The sequence below is a fragment of the Engraulis encrasicolus genome, chromosome 14 (assembly GCF_034702125.1).
Source record: "Engraulis encrasicolus isolate BLACKSEA-1 chromosome 14, IST_EnEncr_1.0, whole genome shotgun sequence".
In the NCBI taxonomy this organism is placed as follows: Eukaryota; Metazoa; Chordata; class Actinopteri; order Clupeiformes; family Engraulidae; genus Engraulis; species Engraulis encrasicolus.
Genome location: NC_085870.1, coordinates 55226019 through 55250952, shown reverse-complemented (window position 1 = coordinate 55250952; position 24934 = coordinate 55226019). Strand labels below are relative to the sequence as shown.

General features: G+C 40.5%; 1 protein-coding gene across 4 annotated transcripts in view; it reads right to left on the bottom strand.

The window, feature by feature from the left end:
- Positions 1-24934, bottom strand: part of flnbl (filamin B, like) — a 249417-nt gene that overhangs the window by 30277 nt on the left and 194206 nt on the right. For all 4 annotated transcript variants that reach the window (XM_063216182.1, XM_063216181.1, XM_063216183.1 and 1 more), the window contains exons 39-45: positions 23089-23292; positions 22484-22636; positions 20339-20461; positions 4685-4951; positions 4142-4279; positions 2617-2732; positions 2024-2156 (exon numbers count right to left, since the gene is read on the bottom strand). In XM_063216182.1, coding sequence (XP_063072252.1) covers positions 2024-2156; positions 2617-2732; positions 4142-4279; positions 4685-4951; positions 20339-20461; positions 22484-22636; positions 23089-23292 — 1134 coding nt within the window. The remainder of the gene's footprint in view (positions 1-2023; positions 2157-2616; positions 2733-4141; positions 4280-4684; positions 4952-20338; positions 20462-22483; positions 22637-23088; positions 23293-24934) is intronic.

Below are 24934 nucleotides of genomic sequence, written 5' to 3'. Positions count from 1 at the left end.
AACTGAAACTCACATCGAATGTTCAGACCATTCAATCATTCAACAAGAAAACATTCAACAAGAAAGATTTTTTTCAATGGTTTTATGAACTAGTAAAAGTGGCTGACAATGGACCAGGTAGAGTCCACGGATGTATTGATGTACAGAGCTCCACTCGGAGGCCAATAACATCCTGCATAAAGATCATTTTCTTCTTGAAAGATGAAAACTTTTCCCTCTACCACGCCTAGGGAAATATTTCTTCTAAAATCTGGCACATTTGGTATATGTCTAGTCTATCAAGAGTCACTTGCAAAACTCTCCTCTCATGAACACATTCTTGCTCTACCTAACTTCTAAATGTCTCCTATGCTCTTCTTATCTGTCGTCCTTTATTGCCTTTGTCATTGCCGTCTTAGCGCATAGTCTGTGTCCGTCAAGTCCCTCATTTTTTTGTCTGACTGCATTTGTTTGTCCAATGTCCAACTGTTTTCCCGTCCTGTTTGTCTTGGTCCTGCTTGTCAGTCTCTGTCCTTGTCTCTTTCTGTTAGCATATGTCTGTTCTCTCCAACTGTATCTGCCTGTCCTGTCCAACCCTCGCTGGCCATTGGTTGAATCCTATCCTGTCCAGCTTGTTTCATTAATCATCACAAAGTTATTTGGTTTATTTGGTATTTGTCACAACTTAGGATGGATGTGGGCCTGTGTGAAGAATCACTGTACGCACAAAACAATAACTTACAATAAAAAAAGAATTAACATCAACTTTGTGATATAAAATAAAGCAATAAAATCATATCCATCCAGCAAAGAACCCTACACACAAATTATCCACTTGTGATAAATGAAATGGCAATCAAATTCAAAATAAGTTGTGTGTTGTTCAACTTGCAAACATTGAAGCTTTCTTTTGCAAACATTTCTTTTAACCCTATCGCGCCGGATGCAGCATATATGTCTCATCAAATTCAAAGCCCTCTCCACGCTGACACACAAAAAAATCTATCTGAAAAACATCCTGCGTGTCATTTCCAAACGTCCTGCAGTACACGGAAACCGCCACAAGAGAGCAGCGGTCGACAACAAGTTGACCACAGCTCGGCGAAAAACAGGAAAATGGGGTAGAAGCGGTTTCCCTGACCGACGCTGAGATTTCGTCAAATTGCATAAGGTTTGTGTACAAATTTCCGAAATATAACTCTACATCCTTTAATTTGAACACTTGCTTTGTGCAATTAAGCAAGAAAGAGTTTATATTTTTACACCGTGTTGCAGAGAGATCGTGCTAAAACTGATGAGACATATAAGCACCATCCGGCGGTGGCAGGAAGTCAGCCATCAATGCATTTGCTCCATAGGGAAACTTACAAAGCATACCACGACGATCGTTTAACAAAACACACAAGTTGTTTTACTTCAAGACAAAGATATTGTCTTAAGAAACAGGTTTTACTTGCAATTTTGAAAATGCAATGCAAAATGTTGAAATTATGATCTCGTAAAAAATGCATTGAAGTGAATGGAGAAATGGTCTTTTTTGTAGTAATTGTAGTAATGGACCCATATATTCAAATTACACATCAAAAATGAATAATGATCTATATTACACTCATAAATAGGTTGTTGAGCATTCGATCAGCTATGTTTTTACATAGATTTTAAAAAATTACCCAACCAGGCTGTGGGAAATGTAAAATATGGTCCTGCTAAAACAAGGATAGGCTTTAAAAAAATGGCAGGATCTCACTAAATATTTAAAGATAATCCTCAAATTAAATTGTCTGACAACTTTTTTAAATAAAAAAAAAGTTGTAAATGCATTAAAAGTCATTTTTCAATGGTCATGAAATTGGAATTTTCATTCATTAAAAGCCTGATGCATCATATATGATGCATTAAATATCTCAGCGACCTTAACAAAATTTAGAATTTTTTTTTTTACATTTCTTATAAGGGACCAATATTGAAGCAAATTCCAAAAAAATAGAATTTTCTCTCATTGCTTTCATGGTTCAAGTTTCACAGGGTTAAAGCAGGGCCTCACCTTGCTCCAGTTGGGACACGACACACTCCTCCAAGGCTCCAGACGGACCGTGAACTTTTGCATCAATTGTACCCTCAGCGCCATTCAGCTGCACCACAAAGGAAGTTGGATGGTTGGCTTTCAGACCTGTCTCCTGATGGGCAGATAGATAGAGGGTGCACTTGCAAGTTATGATGCTAAAGTTATATCGGGATAGTTGAACACAGTTTCCTTGGAAACATTTAGCTTCGTGCGACCTGTTCTCGACAATGAGCCACTTCCTTGTTCCTAACTACCGCGGTGGCTGCTGGTGCGATCAAAATGTAGTTTGACACTTATTAGTTTCATTTTCATTGTCGTCAAGTCTGTGTAGCTACAAAGCAACAGTTTACACCTTGTATTGAATGCAGTTTGAACGAGTTCCTCTCGCTGCCCCTATCGTGACGCATAGCGCAGACCTAGTGATCTAGCAAAAATCTAAACTGCCTGTGTTGACCTGTCGGCGACAGGCTGCAAAGAGAGTATAACCTGCCCTTAACACCCATAGAGGGGGGGCTTCCTTTCTTGTTGTCTGGCCCAGGGGCTCATGAAATCATATCTGTCCCTTGTCGCACCTGAAGACTGCTGACAGTGAGTCTTCGAGCCTCGTCTCCAGATCCACATACTGGCACCAGGTAGGGGCTGTCAGGAATGTGTTCATCATTAAACTTTACAGACACCTCATAGTCACCTAAAAAAACAGTGGAAAAATATTTAAGCACACAGAAACTGGAAGAAGCCAAATTAACTTTCATTATTATGTGACACAACATCATTATAGAATTCGCCTTTCACTTGAATGGGGCTCCCCAATGTTCGCCCCTCTGTTATTTCTGAATAACAGCACACAGTCAATGGCAATGGACAGAATGTCTGTGTTACCTAACGATGTCAGCTGATTGTTGTCATAATTATAATGAAATACGAGAAGAAGACATATATGTACATTATATTATGTACATTAAAGTTGTAGGAATCACGCACATGAACTACCAGAATTTCAACAATCAACAACTGTCGGCATTTCAAAGACATGCACCAGTGGTTGCCACTTTGTGTGTGTGTTTAACCTCACGTCATGGTCGGACTTTTGTGAAACATCTTCAAGTTAAGACCGAAACCAAAGGCACAAGTACTGTAGGCCTATTTATTTTCAACACTTGCTAAGCTTTTACGACATATAATGCATGTCTCTATCGGCATATTTAGAAATTTGGACCGCTCTGCTAAAAATAGATCATAAGCGCATCTAAAAAGTAGGGTGGTTGAGTCTCGTTCGATGCAAATCTCCTTCAAGTCACACACCAAACCAACATCATCATAGCCTAGGCTACATCTTAATAAAAACGACAGGATATGCTATGGCCTATTTGCAATCTGATCGGATATGGATATTCCTGCAGTTCAGTGACAGTGTGATGAAGTGATCTGCACACTGGGGATGAGCTCCAAACATATAAACTTTATGTCTTTATGCAAACGGCAACGTTTTGATCCACCACTGGCATCGTCCTGTATATAGAAATAAAGTTTCTAGGCCTATTTTTTGGAGCTCATTTCCAGTGTGCAGACCACTTCATCACCCTACCGCTTTAGTCTGGGACATGGACACAACTTGGATTAACTTGAATCCATGTTGAATGTTGCATGGATGGGCGCATGGTGGATCGATAAGACCTTTGAGCTGTTTCTCGACCGTAGCATGAGGCAAAATACTGCACTGGGGAGAGCCACCAAAAATCAGGCAAAGCGAGTCGAAATGCATGATGAACAGACTAGGTTCAAGAATGGGGCTTTTGTGCAGGGCACAACTTTTGTATAGGCTATGCTGGCATATGCGAGATCCCCCGTCTTCGTGTTTTTCCAGCTGTATTTAATTAACAACATGCCTGCATCTGGGCTGGGCAATGCCTCACTTTAGAATAGGGACTCTTATTCCACATCAGTTTTCACACTGTGTCGGGAGCTTATACATCATCTACGCTTAAGGCTTTCATTTTGTTTTGCTTTTCTTTTCCTGCTAACCTGCCACAGCCCCCCTAGCACCCTCTCGCGGCCCTCGGCCCCGATGTTGAGAAAACCATTGCCCTAGATTCATACCAGGCTCTTGGGCGACGTAGGAGACCCCACAGGAGCCATCTCTGCGGTCCTCAAAGGAGATTTCAGCTCGGCTCGGGCCCTCTACAGCGATAGACAAACCCCCAGCACCTGCCTCTCTGGTCCAGATGTTGAACTCGGCTAAAACACACACATAATCACAACATCATTTCTTTATTGCAAGGGTGTGTGCATTACTGTGTGTGAACAGGGAAGCACATTTACAGTAATATGAGAAAGTTTGGGCACCCTGGAGTGTGGTGCTCAATATCTAGGCCCATGCCTCTGTTTGTTTAAATCCACAATAGATTGTTTCTGTTCCACCTATTAAAAGGATTTCACAACTGATATATTTCTCTTACCCTATGGTCTAACATATGTTGAAATGACGTTAGCGCTTCAAAAGCTCAACAAGAGATAAACCGATGTAATGATTTTCCAAAAGTATACGCAAACTTTCTCATAACACTGTAACATGGGTCTGAGTAGATTTTGACATTTTCAGCTTGTTACCCTAAGTACATTTAGTTGATAAAAGTTGGCTACCTGGGACCCCAGTGTCGGCCCTCTCAAGGCCGGGACCTCCAGCACACACTTTCTGTGCTCCTCCCTCACCCAGTGGCCCCACGGTGAACTGGAACGGACTGCCAGGGACGTGTTGACCGTGATACTTCACATTGACCACGTGTACGCCCATCTCTCGTGGCACAAAGCGTATGCAATAGGTGTGGTTGCCCATAGCAACTATTTCTGCCTCCTCCGTGCCGCCCGAGGGGGCAGTGACTTGAGCGGATATGTTGCGGATGTCGATATCTAGCAAAGAGAATAAAATATATTCAAGATTCCAGATTTTTATTTGTAACATGCTTTCCTGGTGCTGGTACAATTGGCAGTGAAATGACAGTTTCAATTGCTCTCTACTCTGTAAATAATTGAACAAAGGGGGAAAATAAAGAATAATGACAAAATAAAAAGATGTCCTAAGAATTTTAAAAAAGTGGATGGCTGAAGGGAAGAAACTCTTTCGCAATCTCTCTCTCTGTCCCGCATGGTATAGAATGTAGTCGCTATGATATGAAGTATATGACGTAGTTGATATGAAGGTGAATGAAAAAAACAGAACAACACAGTGAATGATCACATGTTTGAGATTAGCAGGATGAGAGAGGCCAGAAGGCAGGGAAATTGTCTTAGAAGAGTTTCAAAGAAGTAGGGCTGTAACGATACACTCAATTCGAGATTCAGTTCGTGTCACGGTTTTTAACCTATGGTTTGATACACCCCAACATTGTCTTATTGATGATCGTTCATAGGTAAAATAGGATACAGTAGGCAACTAATGTACAGTGATGGTCATAATATTACGTACCCCAGTAGAATATTTAGCTTTTTAGACATTTTTCAGAGAAAATAAATTATTATTATGTTTATCACTTATGGCTATTGTTTGAATGAAGCCATTTATGGAAAAGAAACTGGTATTATTATTTTTTTTAATAATAATAACAACAGAAACTAACCAAATAAGCTTGATCATAAGTTTACATACCCTGGTGATTGGGCTGGGGCTGATTACATTCATACAATTTCACACAAGTAGGTCTGAATGGACATTACAGTTAACCATCATCACTTCTGAGCTGTTGTCTTGTTATTTGTTTGCGCATAAAAGGGCAGTGTGTCGCTGGACTCCTGAGAAAACTATATATCCCTCTAGTCAGTGCTTCACTGACAGTTTTCATGTACTACATCATGAAGAAAGGAAAATATTTGTCAAAAGGGTCTTTAGGGGCAGACAATTGAACTACGAATTAGGAAAGGCACATAAAAAGTGTCAAACAAATTTAGAATTTCAATTGGGACTGTTGGAATTTCAATTAAGAAGTGCGATATGAAGGAATCAATCCATTTGGCAAGTAGATCAAACACAATTTCATCCATCATTGCAAGGGAAAGTGTTCAGGAGGCATAGGACAATCAAAAAATAACTTCAGTTGAAATATAGGACTACATGGAAAAATGATTCAAGCTGTACAGCAAAGAGGCACTTGAGGAAAGATGGGCTGTTTGGGGTTGCCAGGAGTCAGCCACTATTAACACAGCATTTGGAGATCAGATAACATGGATTATGATGAAAGTTACACCATCCCTTGTGTGAAACATGGTGATGGACCACTGGGGACATTTGAGTTACAAATGCACTATACTTTTCGTCCATACTCACAGAATGATGAATACATTACCCTGTGAAAAATACTGGAGGAAACTTGACACTCAGCCTTGAAACTGCACATGGTCCCTTGTTTGGACATGTCAACATGCCAATAATCCGAAACAGAAAGCACACCTGTCAGTAGCTTCAGAAAGAATAAAATGAATCTCAACATCATTGAGCCACTCAGAGGAAACCTAAAATGTGAGGTTCCAGCAAGACACCCAAAGATATTATAGGAAACAACCATTCTGCCAGGAAGAATGGGCTGTTTTGTTATCTGAGAAAATTAAGAGCCTTATCCACAACTACCACAAACAATTTAAAGTGGTAACTGATGTTGAATAGGGCATTTTGAAAGAGTAAACACAGAAGATTGCTAATAAATGTCTTAAGCCAGTCACTAGCAATGAGTGAAAAAAAAAGGTTTTGTGTAATCCTTCATATTTTGTGACAAATCGCCAAGAAAGTGTAGATTCTGTCAGGGTATATGACCACCACTGTACATTTTTTTAAAGGCAAGATATTGCTTTCTTGCATCGCGATACAGTATTGTGACTGTGCATCGCAAGTTCTCGTTTCGATACAATATCGTTACAGCCCTACAAAGAAGATAAAAAAGTCACTGCCACACACAGTAGGGCAAATAAGGTGGAAGGGTGTGTAACACAGACACAGACACAGACACAGACACAGACACAGACACAGACACAGACACAGACACAGACACAGACACACGCACACGCACACGAACACGCACACAATCTGAAAAACAAGACCTTTTTCCCACCCTTTCAACCCCGCCCATAGGGGGTTGGACCTAATGCGCTAACAGACTCATCACAGATCAGTGTTCCAGTGCTTTTGAAATCACTGGCATTGAGACTCCAGTAAGTTGCTGGCAGAGCTGCCTGGGTGTGGCCTGTGGAACTTGAGCATTGCAATGCATTATGGGGATTGTTGTCACAAATCCACAAGCACTAAAAAGTTATTTTCTGCCTTTGTCGACCAAGAAGGCACCAAATTAGAAATGTATGCTATTATCTACTCCATATATGACCCACTCTCAATACATATTCATGTCTCCACCGGTGGAATGCCCCTTTAACACGCACACACATACACATGCACACACACGGACGCACACATGCACGGGCATGCACACAGTTCGTTGTCTCAATTCCACAGAGGCCATTAGCCATTAACAAGCACGCACACGCGCATGCAAACAAAAACACAGACACAGACCTCATTGTCCGAATTTGGCAGAGACCATTAACACGCACGCACACGCGCACGAACGCAGTCACGCACACATCTCATTGTCTGAATTTGGCAGAGACCATTAACACACACCCTGCAGCCCAGGGAGGGGAGTCAGGGTGGCGGCATCAGCAGCAGCAGACCTCCACACGTGCTGCTCAGTTCTTCCCTCAGTGAAGATCCATCGCCTCGACAACCCAGAGGAACATCTTCCCCCCTCGCCCCCCAAATACAGCGAGCAGTGAGAACGACACACACCATCCACACAGAGAAGCTCACGGGCCAAGGCCAGAAGAAACCATGTCACTACAAGCGTATAGAGAGGAAAAGAGGGGGAAAGAGGGGAATAGAGGAAAACAGGGGAAAAGAGAAGGGAAGACTAGAACAGGACCAAGAAACAAGTTGAGGAAGATCTGGAAATAATGTTAAGCCTTTGAGCAGAGAATCGTATATGAGAGAGAGATAAATCAAGCGGGTTCTTTTTCGGTATCCATGTGTTGTCGGGTGAACGCCCCTTTAGGAAACCTTCGATTAGGAGACCTTTGGAGTCTTGAGGTTGAGAATAAATGGAGTCCCCTTAGCCAGGGTGCGAAATACGGGGGGGGGGTGGTTCAGGATTAACCCACGAACCCCCCTGAAAGCCTCAAAAGCTAAAATCAAATGTATTTTTTTGTCACTAATGGTCTGTTAAATGTGTTTAAGCATGACTAACCAAATTAAATGGGTTTTTGTACACCCCTTCAATGGACTGTACCACCAGCGAACGTGTCGCGTAGCAGTTATAAATAATCAAAGCATTCAATTCGGCCGCATAGGGATGCAGGGCTTTCATGCACTTTCAAATTGTCTTTGAGCTGAGGGAGCTATGTCAAGGTGAAGGATTCCTGTGATATTAATATGATTTCAACTGTATATCTAAGAACGTACAAACACCCAAGACAAGTGACGATCCCTTTCTCCCCCGAGGGAAAAAAACGATAACCAACAGAATTCCATCAATTCAATGCATGCAAGGAGTCTCCGTTAGCTCTATTCAAAGAATGAAGCGGACTGCTCCAACCCAGAATAGCCGACAGCAACAGAATTTATATCAGAAAATAAAGTAGGCTAGGTATTAAGGCGTAGGCCTATCATGTATTTTTCAAGCACAATTGGAATAATACCATTATACCAGAGATTCTTTAAAGTGTAACTTGCAGGTTAAACACCACTAAATCTCATTTTAAGAACCCCAATACATCAATTTAGATGTGATATACGTCAAAATACCGAATTATTGCATAAACAACATTTTCAGAAAACTTTGGCAAAAATAACGGCGGCTTCTTTTAAACAAACATTTAGAATCCGACGTAGATAGAGGGAGTCGCCGCGTTCTACAGGCATACAGAGAATAGGCCAGATTCTAATATTGTAACACCTTTCCAAACCTATAGGCTAAATTTCAACAAGTTAAATTGCCTTAAACAGTGGCAGTATCCACCAGATACTGTCCGAACCGTTTTATTATTTAAAATAATAATAATATTTTTTGTAGGTGCTTGCGAACATTTCCTTCATGTCAATCCGCTGCAGCAGCGCCATGAGGGTGTGCCAGACCGTTATTATGTGGCACTTCATTCGGTTTCAAAATGACATTGTTAACCTAATAGAATGTTTGATTGATATGAACTCTATTTGTGCATATAGCATATTCAATTTTATATTTGTTCCTATATTTCCCTCATTGTGGAGATTCTCGGTTGCATCCAGAGTCGTGAGTTGGGAAGTGTAGCCAAAAGAATCCCCCTTGCCATCACAGAGCTATCGCGCACTACCACCACCGACTGTTTTTATTGCCCCAATCCCCCACACTTCGTTTGCACAGTAATATTGCCAGGCCTATGTCAAATGACTATTTTGGAGTTTATTAACGCTGCTGTGCTGGCATATAGCCTGGAAGCTTGACTGTGACTTTATGGCGCTTCGCTTTTGTCGAAAAAAACGATATGCTTCCGAAGCATAACCTACGTGACACGCTAGTTTTGAACTGCTGGAGAGAGTGAACCAACGTAGCATATCCACATTTCCATCTTTTTTCTGAAGTTGAGGACCGCTTCGTGCCTCGTGTCTGTCAGTAACCGAATCCCTTCCGACGTTGTGTATTTTGCGCATGGAGTGGACAGTCTGTCAAATTGGGTCGTAGCAATGTTTTAACTAACCTATATGCGTGAGTAGCCTAGTACACTCACGAGGGATGACCAGGATTTGAAACAGGTTTGATTCTTGCGGCGATTGCTGATAGCCAGCTGGTCCAGCGGTGGATTGCATGTCATAACCCTAGCCTACACAAAACCAGGCGAGACAACATTGCAGGCAACATTACTCTGCGAGAAAGATCATCCCTGTCTTCCTGGCGATTCATCCCCTTTGTCATCGTCCCTCTTTTCCTGTTAGTAATTTGGACCTGGCATGTTTATCCCCGTAATGTGTAAAACCGGCAACCAAACGTGCGCACAGCACTTTACAACACTTTACAACACTTTACAACACTTTACGCAGGTCCTCTCTATCAAAGGAACGCTTTCTCCGCTTGTGATGTGCTAGATTTTCCGTATCCTCATAGATTGGCAAGACATGTTGGGAGACTTCAATTCAATTCAATTTACTGCCGGTTTTGTAGAGGTATTGTGCTATTCAGTAAAATGTCAGGACCACATCACGTTTGGCAAAGCTCGACGGTGAAACAAAACGCATACAAATAATAATCGATCTACTTCCCCAAGCATAGCCTACTGAAAATATCCATCATGTCCAACGTGTTTTAGACATTCAAATAGGCCTACTCCCACTAAAGACATTTCCCAAACTCAATGACGAGTGCTGCCAGTGCATTTCGCCCCTATAGCACCACACACGTGGACAGCTCGCAATGCAATAATAGGTAGGCCTATATAGGTAGCCTAATATTTGTGCTGGCATTTTTGTTTCAGTTTTGTAACGAGGATTATAGCAGCTGAAGACTTAATTTCTTCTAGCCTACGGGAATACGTTTTTAGTTTGGTATAATTACGGACAATGCAAATAACTGTTTTTTTGTGACATTCGGACATTTTTGGAGGGAATATAATCGAAAGTCCCGCCGCCTGGTTTATTGTTTTGTGACGTGCATGTGGATGAGCTTTATTGAAGTTTCATGTAATAGGCCCACTGAGCAGTGAACTGAAATTGAAAATAGTCTATATGTCATTTTTACAACATGGCATTTTTCTCGGGTGCTATGAGTTATTGTTTTGCACCGAGTAGGAAACGTTTGACGCCATGCCACGCACAGTGACCATATTATACTCTCATCATGTCGGCAAAGGGTAGTGCCTTCAACCATAGCCTATTGGATAGTTTGGTCTTTTTGTAGCCTGTAAGCCAATCGTGAAACTGTAACGTGCTTCACATAAGCGTAGTGCCGCGGTTTCAGCACCATGGACAGAGGGCGCAAGTCCATGGCGGCAGGCATGTTACTCCACAAAATGCCGTTTTTGGGAAAAATATTAAAGTAGTCGCTGTTTCTAAGTAGCCTATGTAATTGTTTACTTTGAGACTGTTTTAATTTTGCCTATGAAATGCATCTCTCATGTGAAAGCAAAGGAGAGATAGGCCTAGATATCGCCCCCCTGTTTATAATCGCAAATTACGCATGGTCACAGACAGCGCGGAGACCCAGAACAGTTTCATATTCTAGATAAACCGATAGACCCGCTGATCCTTCTTTTTTAATACACAATGCACAAACTCAGTAATAGACCATTTTCAATAGCCCAAATACAATATAACTGTCCACTTTTCCCAGCCTCTCTACAACAGCCAAAATGGTTGGTAAGCCTACATCCACAAGCGAGAGCTGAGCCAGAACTTTAGTTGGACTCCCTCTATCTACGTCATAGAGGCTCTGCCAGCGACGAACCCAATATTTCAGAAGTAGCTGTAAAATGATACATTTTCATAAAAATATTGCAGTTTGGCTTTGTTATAGACGGTGAATTTCACATATATGTTTCAGAACACCTCTCCTGACAACATCCAGTATATATTTAGTTGTAAATTTAACCTAAACGTTACCCTTTAAGTATATAGAGATATGCCATTATAATAGGTTGCTATGGGCACCTAACGTGACCAGGTTCCGGTCTGCCTAAAGGGGTGTGTCATAACACTCCTACAATGAAAAGAACAGTCCTTAGGTCTGCCTAAAGGGGGACATCCCCCCCCCCTTGCAATAGTAGAACCCGGAAACAATGGGCCAATGCAATCTCTCTCTCTCTACTCTCTCTGATTATACCAAGAAGGCAAATGGATGGTGTGACTCCTCGAAGCAAGGACAGCTGTGTCTAGCAAGGAGCCCGCCAACAGCATAGCAGCATGCCCACGAGTTAGGAAAATGGGATTCTTCCACCATTATGTCCGCCGTGACAAATGTAGGACTAATTATTATTTTGACTTTGTTTTTGCCATGTCATGTAGCAGTCCAGCTGTACCGTGGCTACTAGCATCACGGATCTGTCTGTGGGACTTCTCAATCTCAGGAAAAGCGCACACTGTTTAAAACGGACATTAGACTATAAGCTATGTTTTGAATTTGGCGGTTTTATTCTTATCATTTAGCCTTGAGCTTGATTATGTAGGCGTCATTTGGTTCACTTTGCTGTTTAACATTTTCTTGATTGCGTTTCCGTTGTCACTACATAGTGCTTGGCAGTGGGCTTGGTAAGCCAGCTATATAGCCTACACATCTGTGTTTGAAGTTGGGTCGTTGCTAGGTTTGTTTGTTACATTCATCATTATGCATTATGCATGAGTTGGTTGTGCTGCTGTGTTTGTTGCTAACTAGTGGAAACATTTCGGCGGCAGGCGTGTGTGAAAGAGAAACTTTGGCCGTGGTTGAACTTGTTCACACAGTGCTGCGCCGCATGGCATGTCGAGTAGACAGTTGGGTTGGCTGACTGGGCAGCGCGAATTTTCACAGAGTTGCCAGATGTGACATTTCCAAACATGCTCAACACCCGCCTGGAGGCATTATATGTAAACTAAATCTGTGTAAACGAATCCCGCTAATAAATCTACAGAAAAACCTGTCAAAATACCCATATTTACCCGCAGACGGCCATCCAAAACGGCCCAAACTAGCAACAGAGGTGCTTTGACGTTCCCGCAAACGTCCATATGATATAATATAATACGAGGCTCTCTAGCAGGCAGTTTGCACATGGCCTATGTTTTTCTTCTTTTCAAAGTTCAAGTTCTACTGTTGCATAATATTTTGTATAGGCCTATTACCACTCAAAGAAAAAGGTAGCATGGCTCGCCTATGTTTTTTTTTTTGGGGGGGGTGACGTCATCAGTTGATCCGCAAAAAGTCAGACCCCCTCGAAACACGGTGGATAATTCACACACTGCCCTTAGCGCTGTAGATGGCGGTAGCGTACGGTCTTGTGCAAACACCATAAAAAGACAGTCTAGGCAAGTGTTTCTCAACTGGTGGGTCGCGACCCAAAAGTGGGTCGCGGAAGGGTCATGGGTGGGTCGCGGAGCCGTGGTGTAAAAAAAATCGTAATTCATTGATTTGCTAAAAAAAAAAAAAAAACCATCCAACTTTTCTTGCAACAATTTACAACTTTTATTTTGATAGGCGATTGAACTTGTGTCATCTGTCGCCATAGATAAAATCAGAATGTTTATGCGAGATAGTAGCGTGCAACCAGTCATTCGAGTGTCGCTAAAAAAAATTGGGTTGCGACCGAATGAGAGTGGAAAATGGTGGGTCCCAAAGACTGTTTCAGTTGAGAACCACTGGTCTAGGCAATAGGTGCTATATACTGGGAGAATCGCTCGGAAGGTGATGAAAGCGTAAAACTTGGCACAAATGTTCATTACGACATGCTTATTCATTTCAGGGGTGGAGCCACTCAGAATTCAGCGTTGCCTAGCAATGGTTGCTAGGTGAAGCATCTTCCTTAGCAACTAGCATCAGTAATACAGTTCCCAGCAATTTTGTGGTGTTATGATGTCTAAATATTGACTCCTTGCCCTTATATTACAAAATATCAGGGGTGGACCCACTCAGAATTGAATGTTACCTAGCAATGGATGCTAGGTAAAGCATCTCCCTTAGCAACCAGCATCAGTAATACAGTTCCCAGCAATTTTGTGGTGTTATGATGTGTTGAAATTAACTCCTTGCCCTAATATCACTAAATATCAGGGGTGGAACCACTCAGAATTTAGTGTTAAGTGAAGCATCTTCCTTAGCAACCAGAATCAGTACTACAGTTTCTAGCAATTTCGTGGTGTTATGATGTCTAAATATTGACTCCTTGCCCTAATATTACTAAATATCAGGGGTGGAGCCACTCAGAATTTAATGTTGCCTAGCAACGGTTCCTAGGCAAAGCATCTTCCTTAGCAATTAGAATCAGTAATACAGTTCCCAGCAATTTTGTGGTGTGTGTAAATACTAACTCCTTGCCCTAATATCACTAAATATCAGGGGTGGAGCCACTCAAAATTCAATGTTGCCTAGCAACTGTTGCTAGGTAAAGCATCTTCCTTAGCAAACAGCATCAGTAATAAAGTTCCCAGCAATTTTATTGTTATGTCTAAATATCGACTCCTTGCCCTAATATCACTAAAATAATGCATTATAATGCTTCAAATAATAATATGTATGCAATATATATGATTATGACCCATTTGATCTTATTCTTGCCCATGGTTGCCAGGAAATGAACTTCCTGAGCAACAAACATCAACGATACAGTTTTTAATCAATTCTGTGGTATGATATGTGTATCTTGACTTCGCTATATCACTGTATTAATACATCAAAAGGTTATATAGAAACTTGCGCCACTGTGACTCCTTTGGTGTCATTCTAGACACCACAAAGCATTGCAATTATGAGACTAATATTCTCACTTTAGTTCTTGAAAACAAGTAATGAGAGGCTTTAAGTGTCACTTCAAGTCAGGCCTCTCTTTATTTCACTGTATTTTACATGTGCCTAGCACTGCATACTGATCATTCAGAGCACAAAATTACTATTTGGAAAGAAAGATGCCTACATGAACAACATCATGTGTCTGTGTTGTGTCAAATGACAAAGTGATTGTTGACATGCGTACCCAGGAACTAATTATAAAATACTACATGGATTACGTGTTACATAGCATTTAGACAACTGTAACATATGCTTTCAAAATAAATGGAATCTGTCTAAAATTATTTAATAACAGCAGATTATAGTCTTGAAATGCAAATAAATGTTTTTCTCTTAACCAATAGTTGGTATAGCAGTTGGTTACAATCATGGGTACTGTTTGCCTATTACTGTATTAATATATAATTACTTTTTGTATATTCCAAATTTAAAACTAAGAAACTATGTATGTGCTGTTACACTAGTATGGACACACTCATAATTCCTGTAATGAACAAAATGTTGCTTTGGGGATTTATAAAAGTACTCTAACTCGAACTGACTGAATTTAGCCTCCAAGTCACATTGTCCATATTGATGGTGTATGTGGGCCAACTGTAATACAAATTTGCAAAGATCTTGCAGGCCTAATGGGCAAAGTGGTTCCATGGGCCCAATTTGGTCCCCTGGCCTGAGTTTCACATCCCTGTCTTAACTTAATTCTTACAGTATTTACACTGAACCTTAATAAAATGGAATAGAAGCTTTTACAGAGCTGTACTGTGTCTCTATCCAAAAACCTACTGACGTACCACTCTATCATTAACCTGATTATTGCAATGTGCGCAGAATATACAATTTCACTGCCAAGTGCTTAGGCATTGCATTGTTACACTCAGCTTTCTGTGCCTGTTGATGACAGTTCCTGGGGATCAAACTCTCTTCTGCCATATGTGAAGGTGTGGGAAACACTCTTATTAACCTTATCCTTACTTAACCTTAACCTTAATGGGCAGAATCTAGACAAAAACAGACACACCTGGGTTTGAATGAGTGCTTAAGCCAGTGCTGCTTACACCGTATCAGTTGTGTTGTCTTAGCCTGGGATATCCCATGTTGCTTTGCACAATTATTCCTGTCTGAAAAACTTGGAAAGCGTGGATTCTATCCCTCAGCGAGGCAACTAGATCTTGGGGGCCAATTAGAGAGTGGGGAGGGGTGGAAAGATGATGACGTATATTACAGTACTTGACAAACAGAAACTTTCAGTTTGTTACAGTAACTGACACAATTGGCTATGGGCTACATATAGACCAAATAATAACACTTGTAGCAGCAAATAAATGGCCGTTGGCAATCGCAAACCACACCTCCCTATGACAAATCAGTTGGCAGTCTCCAGAACATATTTCACTAGTGGGCGTTGGAACCAAGCCAGCCAATTGTCTATGGGTCTATCATCTGAATTGTATTAGTTTTACTGTTAGGAATTTGAAAGTCTAATTCCTAAATGTTGTACGTTGTTAGGCAATTGCCTTTGTCTTTGGATACAGGAATAGCAACTGTAGATTTGTATGAGTGTTTAAACTCTTTCATTTTAGATAAGCGACTTTGAGTATCATGAAAAGCGCTATATAAAACGTATGTATTATTATTATTATTATTATTAGATAAGCACTTTACGAGATGAGTTAGAATGGCAAGAATAACAAAGAGGAAATTATCTCAGATATTGGTGTAGGGCTGGGCGGTTTTGGAAAAAATGAGCATCACGGTTTTCTTGATGAAAATTGACATCATGGTTTTCTGCACGTTTTTTTGATAAGCGCCGATTTCCCCCCAAATCTTAATCTTTCGGACGAAAAAAACTGAAATTAAATTTAAAAATGAGATAAAATCATGAATTTAAATTAATCTCCATTTCTATTTTATCACTTTTTCATTTCAATAATATTTTTTATAATTTATAGTTTATATTTCCCTACCCAACACTATCAGTTCCCTTTCAAGGAAAAAGGGTTAATAAATTATTATAAGCAGCTGTTTTTGGCTTTTTTCCCCAAGACAGCCCAAAACGGCATATTTCTTGTTCTACACCTGGCAACACTAATTGCTTAGTTCTCGTTGTACACCTGGCAACACTGATCACTAGGACCGCATTGCGCTTGCACAATGCTTGACTAGCGAGTAAACACAATGGGACAGAAATTAAACAGACTGGAGAGACACAAAAACAAACGGATTTACTTGACATTGTGTGAATATTGTCTTTGAATTAAAGGCCAAATCTAACGTAGAATGTATTTTGTCAGGTAGTTTGTGTCATATGGCGATGTGTTTCGCTCCTATTTTGCTCCCAAATCATTTCAAACAGCAATGTAGCAATGTATCTTGTCTGCCCATTGCATTTTGTAAGCTAGGCTAAATTAGCCTCAATGGCAAAACTCATAAGCAGCCTTAACAGCAGTCCTGCACATAGCCTAGTATCAGCAGCAACAACAACAACAACAACAACAACAACAACAACAACAACAACAACAACAACAACAACAACAACAACAACAACAACAACAACAACAACAACAACAACAAAACCGTCTTTCACCAAAAAGAGAACCTTGTGTAGGTGAAACCGAGATCACGTTTTTTTAACGGTATACCGCCCAGCTCTATATTGGTGGTATATAAACTCTTGAACCATTATTGCAGTGATATTAGGACAAGTACTCACAATTCAGCCATCATGACACCACAAAAGTGCTAAGAAACTATCAGTGATGCTGGTTGCCAATGAAAAACGTTGCTGTGCAACATTGAATTCTGAGTGGCTCCTCCCCTGAAACTGATAAACATGTCGTAATGAACAAGGACTCGAGACTCAGACATCATGACACCACAAAGTGCTAAGAAACACTATCAGTGCTGCTGGTTGCTAAGGAAAATGCTTTGCCTAGCAATCGTTGCTATGCAACATTGAATTCTGGGTGGCTCCACCCCTGAAATCGATAAGCATGTCCTAATGAACACTTGTGCCAAGTTTCATGCTTTTATCACCTTGCGAGCGATTTTATCACCCATTGCCTAAACAAGAAGGAGGGACAATGCCCCCTTAGGCCGGCCGCACACCGGCTCCGACAAAGTGCGGTGCACTTTTACTTCCGACAGAATTCGGACCCCCAAACCCAATTTCACACGAACATTGCATTGATAGTCAGTGGGCGGCGCCGACAAAATAGAACTCGTCTCTAATTGCTATCCGACATCGGAGAATGTCCGCGGACATCGGCACCAGTGTGTGTGGTTCTATTGAAAACAATGGGATCGAATTTTAGCTGAGCAGTGCTCAGCACTTTGTCGGAGCCGGTGTGCGGAAGCCCTTAGGAGAGCGAATTTTGACCACACTCCTTTGCATTGAATGGGCGGGTTTTAACATATCTTTCTCTCTTAGACGATTTTTGCTTTGAGGGTTCTACAGCTCCTGTGCTAAAAATCCCACATAATCATGATAAGAACTCAAACTTTTGGCAAATTTCCAATCACATATTTGTGGTAGGCATATTCATCTATTCATTTGTCTATGTGTTACTTCTCATTCAAAGCACTTTAAATCCATGTATGTATAGTTAATAGGTGTATTTGCTTTCCTGTGAATTTCTAGCAATTTTAACGGGGGGAAATTGCGAAGAATATGGGGGGTTGCGACAATATTCTTAGGTCAGAACGGGGGTCCCCACTGAAAAAGTTTAGAAACCACTGACTGGGGCTATAATGGGGAAAAAGGACGAGTGAATTAATTTTGAATTAATATACTTCTTGATGCAGTTAAACACATTGAATGTTGCACTGATTCCGGAAATTATGGTGAAGAGTTTCAGAAATCAACAACTCTAGTTCCGTTACAGTTGGGACACTTTGTAAATTGCAAACAACTAAATACTAAAAAGGTGGACACTTAACAGCGCTAATTGATCCTGGACATGATTTCAACACAGTACAGTAGGTGCATTAGTCAGTCTCTATTTTTACGTAGATTCAGGGTGTTTGGTGTGCAACAAGGGGTAATGCTTCTTTTTTATCGTGCTGTTGTAAAGAGTGTACTACGATACAATCACTGTTTGGTTTGGGAATCTAACAGTCAAAGTTAAGTCACAAATCAACAGACTGACACTGCGTTAAAAGTGGTGGGAGTAAGGGAGCACCCCACCCTACAAGTAATATACGAGGAATCTGTGCTTAGACAGGCTAGGAAAATAATTGAAGACCCCACAAACATTTTGCACTCAAAGTGCTCCCTTCTGGCAGGCGATATAGAGTCCCAGTTAAAGGGGCACAATGTAGGATGACGTTGTTTGCGCTGTGCCCGTGGCATACCTGTTTCAAAATCTACACAGTCAAGACAAAATGCTGTTTAAATAAACTCGCTGTGAGAATATTTTTCATCACGGAATGCCAGTAGATGATGCGAATCTGAATACGGTATGTAAAACGATTTTTCGAATGAGAAGTGTTTCCCACGACACTCGACTGGGTCGCTCTGACAAAAGTTGCATTTGGGGTTTTCTGACAGTGGACCATGGAAGTGGTCGTTCAATTACTAATGACTCAAATAAGCCTCAGCAGACTCAGGACAGTGATTAATTAAACTTTTAGTCCAACCTAGAGCCCCTTTAAAAAGGTTTCTGAACAGGTATACATTTTCTTTCATCCCCACATCTATCAATCTACTAAACTCAAGCCGCTAACTAACTTCTTTCTAGTAATGCTATGTTTGGATAGACTCATGATGTACTTCAGTACGGCATTTTGAATAGGCCTATTTTCAGGCCTTTCTTTTCTTATGTATGTGTTTTGTTTTTTTCCTTGTTAGGTGTTGTCTTACGTTTTGTATGCAGCAGCTTTGTGATTATCCATGACAAATTCCCAGCAGGACAAATAAAAATAATCTTGAATCTTGATGTTTTCCTTTGTGTAAGTAATGCTTGCAAATGTGACAGATCTGGACAGCAAAACGGCCATTTTATCATCTGGTTGCCCTTATGATGCAGCTAAAAATCTTAAAACACAACAGATAATGCAATTTGCAATCTGCAACTTGTTAGGAGGAAACATTTTAAAGGCTTCCTTAAAAATATAATGCTTGGGTGGATGTCTATGCTGTTATTTACTGTCTGTGTGTATAAACTACCTCGTCACAGATCACAGAAGTGTCGTTGACGCAGCTATAGTAGCAGAAAAGCTATTAGGCTTGTGTTGATAATAATAACGTCCTGGACTATGAACAAACTTCAAAATGCACTGTTTTGTGAGTACAGACCATATTTGTACAGCTGTAGAAGTTTGGTTGTGCCTGGCATGTGATTTTAGTCTGGTAATTTTGGAGATACTAAAAGTAGTGTAGGTGATGCGCGCACATCCAATAAAACAGGCGCAGGATCAAACAAACGTGCGTAAAAGAAGAACCCTATACACCTGGCGAACTCCGCCTGAGGTCGAAACGTTGTGTTCAATACATCGGTGAGCAGCAAGTGTGCGGATTTTCTTTCTTCTTTTACGCAATTTTGGAGATACTGCCAGGTTCCGTTAGCGCTTGTACTAAGCTATTCGGGATAACTTGGTAACTCGGCTAATGTTCGGCAAAGGTAGAAAAAACTTCGGGTGGACTACTTGGCTGAATGTCATGGTTCAAATGACCCTATTCTGAATCTACTCCCAACCATCACTTTAAGTCAAAACTCTGTTCTGACGTTGATCAAATTTCCATATCTACATTCTTTACCTGGGATCTTCAAATTGAGATCACACACACTACCAACGCTGGCCACAGAGGCTGCCTTCTGTTTCCGAGTGATGCTCTCACGGATACGCCCCTCTCCAGTCACCTTCACAGAAAAGGGACTCCCTGTGGACAAGACATCAAGACACACCAAAAGCAGAACAAAAATCAATGTCTTGGGGATATTTTGACATGAAAACTGAACTGAGACAATACGGTAACACTTTACTTAACGCCAGCGCCATATATATGACATGACTGTGTCATAAGAGGGTCAAAAACACTGTCACTGTCATTATTTCAATGTCATAAGTTTTAATGGTCATTTGTTCGGGGCTGTCTTTACCACAAACAAATGTCACTTAATGACAATGGTCATGAAATATTGTTCACATTGATGATGTTTACGAGACGTCCACTGCATGACTGCAACACTCATCATTAACTTGTCTATTGAAAATGGCTACTTCCCAAAAGATCTTAAGCTGGCTAAAGTGATCCCACTTTACAAGAGAGGGAGTGAATTAGATCAGGGTAACTATAGACCAGTCTCCATTCTGTGAACAATATCAAAACTAATTGAGAGATCGTTTTTTTAAGCAGGTTAACAAATATCTTTCATCTCACAACTTATTATACAAACACCAGTCAGGATTCCGTAAATAACACTCCATCGACACATGTCTATTTTATCTGACTGGTTACATTAGAAAGGAGGTTGACCAGGGCAAGTTCTATGGCATGGTCATGCTGGACTTGCAAAAGGCATTTGATACTGTAGACCATGGGATTCTACTGTCAAAATTGAGGGCTATAGGTTTCAATAGCACAGCAGTAAAATGGTTTGAGACGTATCTGATGAATAGAAAACAAGTAGTGGATGTTGGGGGAATCCCAGCCAGAAGCTGTGCAGTGTGGGGTCCCCCTAGGGGGGTGTTTTGGGTCCTCTCCTTTTTATTTTATATATTAATGATCTTAAATCAGTCTGCTCATGTAAGTTATTTTTATTTTCTGATCATTTTGTACTTGTGTTTTCACACAAGCAGAACATGGTTGAATCAACATTAAGTAGCGAGCTTTCTAATATCAGTAAGTGGTTATCATTTAATTGGCTTTCTCTTCATCTATGAAAAACTGAGCCCATCTTGTTTGGGTCTAGAATATTTGAAGTTGAACAAAAACCAAGGATTTAGAATATTAGCTGGTGACAATGCACTTGATGCCAAGGACTCGGTCAGCTACCTTGGTTGTGTACTGGAAAGCCAGCTGTCTGGAGCTGGCCAAGCTCAGAAAGTAATCACTAGGGTTAAACAACTTCAAAAGTTTGGGTTGTTGAGAGTTGAGGAAAGAGTCCCTCACATTGAGCTAAACATGGTGTACAAAAGTGTATGTGGGGACATCCCTAAATACTTAAATAACTGTTTCAATAAAGTGAGAAATGTCTGCAGTTACTCGACTAGGGGGAGCTCTACAGACTTTGTTCCACCAAGAGTCAATACCAAAATAGGGAAGCACCCATTTCTTGTCATGTTGCATCTATTTTGTGGAATACGTTACCAAGTAATATTTAAATGACCAATAGCCTAGATGGTTTTAAACGTGCTGTGAAAATATGGCTGAAAGAAAATATGGCTTAGAGTAAATATGTTTGTTATGTGTATGCTATATATGTAATGTGCTATAGTTTTGTCCCAATGCCAATGTCATTTTAACATCTGCTGCCATTAACACCAAGGACCACAGTGGAAATAAGTTTAAGTATGTGGTGAGGTTTATATGAAACTCATGTATCTATTTTATATATACTGTATGAAGTGAAGATGTCAAATAAAATCAATCAATCAATCAATCAATCAATCATGACACTCTTATGACACTGTCATGTCATACATAGGCCTAGGACGTCGGCGTCAAGTCAAGTGTTACTGACAGTTGTATATCCAGCACAGCAGACAATAAGTCTGTTGTCAGCTATACAAATAAAATAAAATAAAATTATATGTACATGTATAATTTATTTATTTATTTTTATAGCTGACAACATACTTTTTCTTTTCACTTTTTGGGATTTTTTTTTTAGCACAACAACTTTTCATTACTTATGATTTGTTTTAATTAATGAGTACATAACAATAATTATCTTGTAACCTGGAACGTTCTCCTCAGCAAACCGGATAGACACGATATATGTGCCTGGTTCCATGGGGCAATAAGACACCCCACACGTGCCGTCCTCCATGTCCTCTGTCTGGATGTCCACTTTACTGGGGCCCTCAATAGACAACGCCAGGCCACCATAACCTGTGTCAGAACAGAACAGAACAGGCCAATGGGCAGAGGGTATTATCATATGAAAATTTATTGAAGTTTTTATTTTACCTTAAATGTTCTTATTTCAATTGAGTTTAATCTTGCTCTGGTGTTATTTCTGTGTCATACTGCTACAACTCTTACCTGCTTCTCTGGTATCGACAACAAAGTGACAAATATCAAAGGTCTGCCCCTCCACCATAATATCACAATTAAAAACATGAATGGAGTTAGGGAGGTGGACTTAAGATCAGAGGATTCTAGGTTCAAATCCCATGCTTACCAGTCCTCTTTACACCTCCATCTATGAATGAAGTGCCCTTGACCAAGGCACATTACCCCACATTGCTCCAGGGACTGTAACTAATACCTTGTACTGATAATAACTAAGTCGTTTTTAAAAAGAGTCAGCTCAGTGTAATGTAATGTAATGTAAGTCTTACCTGCTTCTCTGGTGTCAACAATAAAGTGACATATCTCAAAAGTCTGCCCCTGCACCAGACCCTGTCCATAGACCTTGACCTTACTGGCGTCTCCTATTTCTGACTGCACCACCATGATGGTGATCGGGCTACTGGCCACATGTCGGCCATTTTTCTTAATGCTGACCAGATGCTCCCCGACCTCCCGTGGGATGAACGAGATGCCTGAGAAAGAGGAGAAACACATTTATCTGTCGGCTTCAAGACTACATGACGACGCCGACGACTACATAAACAAAACATTAACATTTTTTTGTAAAAGAGTGTGAAATGTGTTCATATTTTACATTGATCAATCATTTAAAATGTTTTGTAAATGAATAAAAAAATACTCTGGCTTGTAAAATCTTAAACATATTATTTTTAGATATTTTATAAAGCATTACTAAAACTTAGTAAATAATAAAAACATGTGTTAATGTTTTGTTCATCATTAGTTACTTATTTACGAAGTCTTTATAATGCTTTTTATGCATCCTTTACTATTAAATGCTGCCAATTTAAAAGGAATGTTGAAGAAGGAATGGAAGATGGCCATTTTCAAAACCCTATGCCATGTAACTATTAGTGACCTTTGAAATTGTAAAACACAAGGTAGATGACCCTTCTTAAAAATCATCTGCAGTTCATGAAACAAAACAATACAAACAGTAAACGATAACACTTTACTTGACCCCGGCGTCATAAGTATGACATAACCGTGTCATATCGCAGTCATGGACGTGTCATAAACGAACATTATGTCCATGCACTGGAGGGTCAAAAAGGTCCGTCTGTGGGAGGTCTATGGGGTGGCACGGACCTTTTTGAACCCCCAATCATAAAGATGTGGGGGCAAAAGCACCCCAATAATGAAACGTGAAAAATAATTAACAGTAGGGCCCAGCCCAGTCTACTGAATCCACTGATGATTGAAACTCTGAGAGGGTGAAGTCTGTATTCCCTTTCTCACGGTCTCATTTATTTAAAAAAACCTCACTAATGGGGAATTCATGAACATATTTGAACTGTCGGTACTGCGATCGAGCATGCACAGGTAAATCTGTCCTCTCCAGCGTCGGTCATGGCCAATCGGCGGGAGCGCGCATACTTGAGTGGGAGACCACCATCCATCGTCTTTCATAGAAAGGCCCAACTCGCTGACTATTTCAACTGTGACACATCCTGTATAAGAAGTAGCAAGTGCGTTCTCACCCCAACTAAAAAAAATAATATCCAAGCTCTGAATGAAACGTAGCCTAATCTAAAATAATATGATCGGACATGACCCGCTCTGTTCAGTTTGCATTTCAATATTCCAATGGTGACACTAAGTAAGACCACATTTTGCATGCTATGGCTGTCATTGGCTGTATTGCTAAGTAATATTTCCAACGTGATCGCTCTAGGTACTCCCAGTCAAGATTGTTCTCCGTTGTGGTACCCAAGTGGTGGAACAGTCTCCCAGAGGCAGCAAGACTGAGCACATCTCTTGCAGCTTTCAAGAAACAACTAAAGACATTCCTCTTTCGAGAGAATCTACTAGACTAATGCTTGAACTGGCCTTGCCCCAGGGCAGACTCCTGACATGATGTTTAGTTTAGTTTAGTTTAGTTTAGTTTGTGAGTGTGTGTTTGTGTGTACTCGTTATTTACTCTTTATATTTAAAAAAAAAACACAAAAAAAACAAAACAAAAAAAAACAACTAACCCCTCTTTGCAACTGCACTTGTTGTTCTGTATATCTCCTGTGCACTTTGTATTTGCTTGTGATGTTGGCTTGATTATGTCCTCTTTTGAAAGTCGCTTTGGTTATAAAGCGTCTGCCA